Source organism: Mus musculus, chromosome 1, assembly GCF_000001635.26.
Source record: "Mus musculus strain C57BL/6J chromosome 1, GRCm38.p6 C57BL/6J".
NCBI lineage: Eukaryota > Metazoa > Chordata > Mammalia > Rodentia > Muridae > Mus > Mus musculus.
Window position 1 is genome coordinate 92,606,651 of NC_000067.6, and position 6,682 is coordinate 92,613,332.

Here is a 6,682-nt window from a genome sequence, read left to right on the forward strand (position 1 = left end):
ATGGAGATTAAGTTATGAAGTATATGTTTGAGGGATTAGATGAGGGCCTCCAGATTCCATGCTCTCACTGTATGCCCAGTATGGTGGACATTGCAACAACTGGACCCATATAGCTCAGGGACTTCCTGGGATCCTAGAATAATGTAGAATATACATTCTATCTCTCTGTAGCCAAGCTCCTAACTCCATCAGCCCCTGGAAAAAATCATCCTGAAAAAAACAGTAACAATCACAGCCAGCTCCATGGGGCAGTTGTATGTATTCCTGATTGTGCACATAATAATAACAACGGAAAGTGTCCATGAGCGGCCAAAAGACACTGGACAGTCACCAGCTTCTTCTCGTTTTCCATGGGAAAGAGTAAGGCCTTATGAAGCTCCCAAAGCTAGTGTTAGAGCAGGTAACAGAGTTGGCAATGACATCATGTTAGAAGCCATCAGCATGTCCCAAACATGTCCAGGCCCTAGTCTTGGTGCAACTGAGAACACAGGGCTGCCCCCTCACCGATATCTCCAACATCTGGACATTGGCAGCAGCAACCACACACATCAAGCAAGCAGAATCTGCACACTGATCGCCACTGCACACCAGCACTGGAGCCACAGCTGCTGAGGTGAAGTTAGAGTAATGTAGGGGACACAGAGGCTAAGCCTCAGTGTGGGAAGAATGGTTTCCTGCTTTGATTCCATCCTACAGGTGAGAGAATCACCCAGGCAATTTGTTGGAGGACAGAGAGTTGTGAATCAGTAAGAAGAGTAACTCAGTTTAGGGGTGGTAATTTTGGGGAGTGCAGTTAGTGGAACTCAGAAGACAGCAACATCAATAAAACTGCTTGGGAACTTCTCATGGAAGTGAGGGGGCCGAGCCCAGAGGCAGGCACAGGGTTACTGAAACCCTGTATTCTGAGAGTCTGTAAGGTCTGCAAGTCCCTTCATATCCTAGAGCACAGCTCATGCTTCTACAGAGGGAGGGCTCAGGAAAAACCTTACTAATTCAGTAAATCTGAAGGAATGTCTGCTTTCAGGTCATATCTGCTCATCTGGGAGGAGATCAGAGCAGCTAGTGAGCTTCTCTGCACAACAGACAGCATGTCACCAGCAGGTTCCTTCAGTGTGCGGAACCTGAGACTGCACCAGTGACTGCTCCCTCTTTCTGCCTCCACCTTCTTCTCTTCAATTGACCCCACTCATGGCCACATCAGTCCACAGGAATGGAAGTCTCACTCCAGTGTCCTTGCAGGGGTTCGTGCTGGTGGGATTTGGGGGAAGTGCAGAGACCCAGGCCCTGCTCTTTGCTGTCTTCCTTGTCCTGTACGTGGTGACCATCCTGGGCAACCTCACCATGATCATGGTCATCACCCTGGATGCCCGCCTGCACTCCCCCATGTACTTCTTCCTCAAGAACCTGTCCTTTGTTGACCTCTGCCTCTCTTCTGTCATTATCCCTAATGCCCTGGCCAACATCTTCTCTTCTTCTAAGACCATCAGCTTTGCAGGATGTGCCACTCAGTTCTTCTTTTTCTCCTTGTTGGCTGCCACCGAGGCTGTGCTCTTAGCTGTGATGGCCTATGACCGCTTCATGGCCATCTGCAGTCCCCTGAGGTACCCTGTGACCATGTGCCCTATGACCTGTGCCCGTCTTGTCCTGGGTACCTTCTGTGTGGCGTGCCTAAACTCCATTGTGCAAACCAGCCTCACGTTCCAGCTGCCCTTCTGCAGCTCCAACTACATTGACTACTTCTTTTGTGACGTGCCCCCATTGCTTCAGCTGGCCTGTGCCAGCACAGCTATCAATGAGCTTGTCATGTTTGGCATTTGTGGCTTCATCATTGTGTGTGCTGTGTTTGTGGTCATCATCTCTTATGGTTACATCACTGTCACCATCCTCAGAATGCGTTCAGGGTCAGGGCGACACAAGGTCTTCTCCACCTGTGGCTCTCACATGACAGCTGTGTCCTTGTTTTATGGAACTGGCTTTGTTATATATGGCCAGCCAGGAGGTGTGGCATCCATGGAGCAAGGCAAGGTGGTCTCCACAATCTACACCCTGGTCATCCCCATGCTCAACCCCCTCATCTACAGTCTGCGGAACAAGGATGTGAAGGACGCCCTGAGGAGGCTGGGACAGAGGCACAGTCTGGTGAAGGAGAGTGGCTAGTGACATCATTGGGAGCCATGCTAGGGTCACAGAAGGGAAGGATCCTTAGGAAACAGAGTATCTACTTTTGATACTATGTCTACCCATCCTGTTCTCTTTGTTCTCTTGTTTCCGATTTTCTGCCTTCCTGTCTTCTTTTTCTCTATCCATCCCTCCATGTATCCATCAACACATCCATCTGTTCACCATCTTCCCTGGCTTTCTTGAATGTATATCATTAGCCAAGCATTTAAAAAATGTGAATGAGGCACATTCTTCAAGGCTCCAAAGAGCAAAGAAGACTGAATCACTTACACTTTCGTTCTGACAGAAGGCATAGTGCACTGCTGGAGGCATGAGGGGCTTAGATGCCATTGGCTCCCAGCACCTTTCTTCAACCACCAGCCAGGGGTTAGAGATGCTGCTACAATAAGATTCCCAGTGCGTGGAATCTTCAACCTTGGCCTGGCAGCTTGTAACTATAGCAAGGACTTACTCATCCCCACAGATGTCTCCGAGTAAGGAGGAAGCCTTGGTGAACGTTACTTTACAATAGCCTGCTTTCCTCTACCCGTGGGGCTTGTCTGTGTCACTTCCCTGTGTGTCTGATCCCAGCCCCCAGTTCCATCCTGTTCCTGCCCAGGAGACTTACAGAGAGGGAACTGATCTCTAAGCATGGCTGAAGGCTGAAGGCATCTGCCATTGGGAAGTAGAGAGTAGACAGAGGAGGTCAAGGTGTAAAATCATCCCATTTGCCCTTTCTGGGCACCCTGCAGGTCTCTGTCAATTTCCTCTCCTGGCCTCCAGACCCCAACCTCATTCCCAGGTTTCAGGTTTAACTAGTCAAAGTCTTCCTTTATTTAAACAGTTCTGGCACATTCTGTTTTGTAAATGGCATGTATCTCAATTTCAGTGATATTATCTCCCCCACCATCCTCTCCCTCTGTGTGTCTGTCTCTGACTGCTGTCTCTGTGTCTCTGTCTGTCTCTCTCTCTCTGTGTCTCTGTCTCTCTGTCTGTCTGTCTCTCTCTGTCTGTCTCTCTGTCTCTCTCTGCCATTTTACGCAGTTTTAGCAGTTAAGAGGGAACAATCCATGTGATGTTATCCGCAGTGTTAGAACTCAATGCTAGAAAAGAACAGTTGGCAGCGTCTTTTGGCTCACCCTTACTCAAGTGCAGACTCTTCTTCACCTTGTAGATGTTAGTAGTGCAAAAAGTGAAGAGTCAGCTTACAGACTTCCCGGGAGAGGATTCCTCCTTAATCAGAGCCAGTTTGGCATGAAGAGGGATGCAAACTCTATGCTGAACAGTATAGAGGAGAAAGATTCAGAAAATTACCAGCACATCCCATCTGTACACAGGCTGCATTAAGATACTAGGAGCACCCCCGACCAAGAGTATCAGGGCTTGGGTTTGATCTTCTGTTGTCATATTTGAGACTTTTCTTCTGCTGCAATCAGAGCACCTCAAGTTCTCACAAAATAGGGGAGGCCAGTCCTAAGAAGTAACCTCAAATCCAGACACCCCTTCCCCCACAGCTGACTGCAGCTGCGCGCGGTCTTGTACCAGGGTGCCAGGCAGTATACTGAGGTTGGGGGTGTTTTACACAGGTCTCAGGCTTTCCCAGTAAGCATTTTACCCACAGAGTAACCCCTAGTCTCTTTTTTTCTTGTTGTGACATGAAGTACCTGACCAAAACAACTCAGAACTTATTTTGGCTTACAGTTAGGAGGTGCACAGTCCATCAGGGTAGCGAAAGCACAGCAGCAGGAATGTATGCAGGAGGTCACACTGTATCCACACTTGGGACAAAGAGAGCAGACAGAAACCAGCCAGGGTTTAAAAATCTCAAGCTCTCCCCATAGTGACCTCCTTCTAGCAAGGCTTCTCATCCTAAACCTTCAATAGTGTCTTCAGTTGGGGGCCAAGTGCAGCAGCCTGTGTATGTCACATTCAGAACGACTTCAACCCTCTAAAGAACCTTCTGTTTCTACAAGCACAGGGCTCAGCAAATCTCACAAGCCATCACACCTTTGGGCTCTGAAACAGTGACACGAATTATCTAAGCATCAGGTATCTCAGACGATCTTGTCTTTCCTCTTGGGAAATCTGACTGCAGGGTTTTACAGTAGTTTAAGGTTCTATTTTTGAGCTGAGTTTCTCTACTTCCTAATTTATATCAATGCCCAACTGTGTTATAAACAAAGATCTGTTTCTGTTTTTAACCATCTGCCTTTAAAATGACCTCAATTATGTAAATGCAGACTAATGGCAAGTTTCTAGAAATAGCTGTTAGGTTGTGCAGAGCTTTGCCTTGCCCCCGTGTTTGCCTGTGTATCTAAAATGCTAGGGAAGCAAAAAGAATCAGGAGACATTTTTGAGGCGCCCTGGTTCTCACCTGCATGGCCCTAGCCTATCCTACACTGCCACCTACTGGGCACTGATGGTACATTAGTGGTTAATTTTTCTCACCTGTGCTGCAGACCCCACAAGCAAGGACCACCCACCGCTAATTTATTTACTGATAAAGGCCTTATCAGATGCACGTGGCAGCCCGGGCCTTAGCCTCAAATAATGAAACCCTGTTGGGTCTAAGCTCATCTGTTTTCACTTTAGATCCTATTGTTTGAGAGAAGAAATGAAGTGTCCATGGAAAGAGTTTCATAGAGTGTCTCAAATTTCCTGTTAATGTCTTAAATAGAAATAATTTTAGAAGAGTAAATATTTTTTTTTAAAAAGAAAAGACCTTAAATACTTTAAGCCATTATTCGATATTTTGACCAAGAAGAGGAACTTCCTATCTCTGTTTCTCCTTACAATGCCAGGAACAAAGAGAAGTATATCTTCACATGCTGTGATCTCTCCTAGAGAAAGTACATTAACTTTATCCATCAGATGATACCAATAAGAAAAATGGCTCTGAACACAAAGGACATTTCCTTCCTTAGCTAACGTTACAAAGGATAGCAAGGCAACAAATTGGAAAGTCATAGTCCCCCTTCCACAGGATGCTGTTCAGTTAGGGCCTAGAAGTCTTAGCAAAAATGGGGGTCTAAGAAGGGAAAGTGTGAGGTTGCCGTTGTAAAGCTGTGTGGTAGGATCCTCAGAGAGTCTGATCCAGTTCCCTACTCCTGAGGCTGAGCTTTGCCCATAGCAATTAGCACAAGCCTGGGAGGGCAACCACGGGAGTCTTGGCATGCACTGGAGGAAGACAAGAGGCTTCCGTCTAAATAAGGCTTAGATCTAAAGTGTGCTGGTTAATGTGGTCTCTCACCGAGACAATGCCTTGGACAGCTCTCCTACTTTATCCAATGCATGGCAGTGGCTTAGAACATCCATAGCTTCATCTTTCAAGCAATGTGAGTGCTCCCATCTGGCTCAAGAAGAGAAGACAGAAACCTCTGTGGGAGTCTCCACCTCTAACGTGGCTGGCATGCAGTAGATTCTAGGTAGATCTTCAGCCAGAAAGGGTGTGTGTGTGAAGAAATGAAAGCAACACAAGCCAGAAAGAAACTCTGCTATGTGCAAAATTCAGTCCCAGGAGTAGTGAACTGGACCAGGCTCTCTGAGTAGAGAAGCAGCCATCACAAAAAACTCATCATTGATACTTCAGAGGATACCAGGCACCACCAGGATGGGTAAGCAGTCTAATGTGCTTTGTTCAGAGAGAGAGAGAGAGAGAGAGAGAGAGAGAGAGAGAGAGAGAGAGAGAGAGAATCCCCTAAAGGTGTCATTGACATCAGAAGATGTGACCCAATGTGCCAGCTATGCAGCAAATGTCCTTCTCAGAGACCTCTACTCAGTAGTAGCCAGTTCAGGGTGAGCTTGGTGAAGCAGATCTGGGGTCCATTAAGAAAAAAAGAAAAGCAAGCTAGGCATAGTGGCACATGGTTTAATCCCAGCACTGGGGAGGCAGAGACAGGTAGATCTCTGTGAGTTTGAAGCCATCCTGATCTACACAATGAGTTTCAGGAAAGTACCCTGTCTTGATAAACACTCTGCCCTAGTGCTCTCTCTCTCTCTCTCTATATATATATATATATATATATATATATATATATATATACACATATAATTAGAAATTATATATACACATATATATAATTTGTATGTGTTATGTTTTATTATGTTTTTACTCAGTTTTAAGTCATCTGCCAGTGTCCCTGTTTTGTTTGTTTCTGAGAGACATAAAGATATATATATATATATATATATATATATTTCTCTTATGTATCTTATTGAAAATTAATGTGTACTAGTTGCACATCCTTATGTCTGCATAGAATGTATTTTGATCAGAATCCCCCCATTGCCCTTACTTCTCCCTCCCATTTCTATTGATAGCCTTACTTTTCCTGTCCCCATTTCTTTTAGTTCCATTTTTAAGGGTGTAAACAAATGAGCTTAATTAGAGTCACTACAGAAGCATGAGTTATTTACAGGAGCTTGGAAAACTTGCCTAGGACTACCAGTTATGACCATCTCTGGCCTTTTCCCCAGGAGTCATTAGCGGTCCATAACCTATTAGCATAAACATAAATATTTA

At 45.7% G+C, this 6,682-nt stretch overlaps 1 protein-coding gene across 1 annotated transcript; it reads left to right on the forward strand.

Annotated features, from left to right (window-relative positions):
• Window positions 1-1,188: 1,188 nt before the first annotated feature.
• Olfr1410 (olfactory receptor 1410) lies at window positions 1,189-2,157 on the forward strand. The gene has a single exon (NM_146491.1). It carries the CDS (start codon window positions 1,189-1,191, stop codon window positions 2,155-2,157), a length of 969 nt encoding a protein of 322 aa, NP_666702.1.
• The last annotated feature ends 4,525 nt before the right edge of the window (window positions 2,158-6,682 follow it).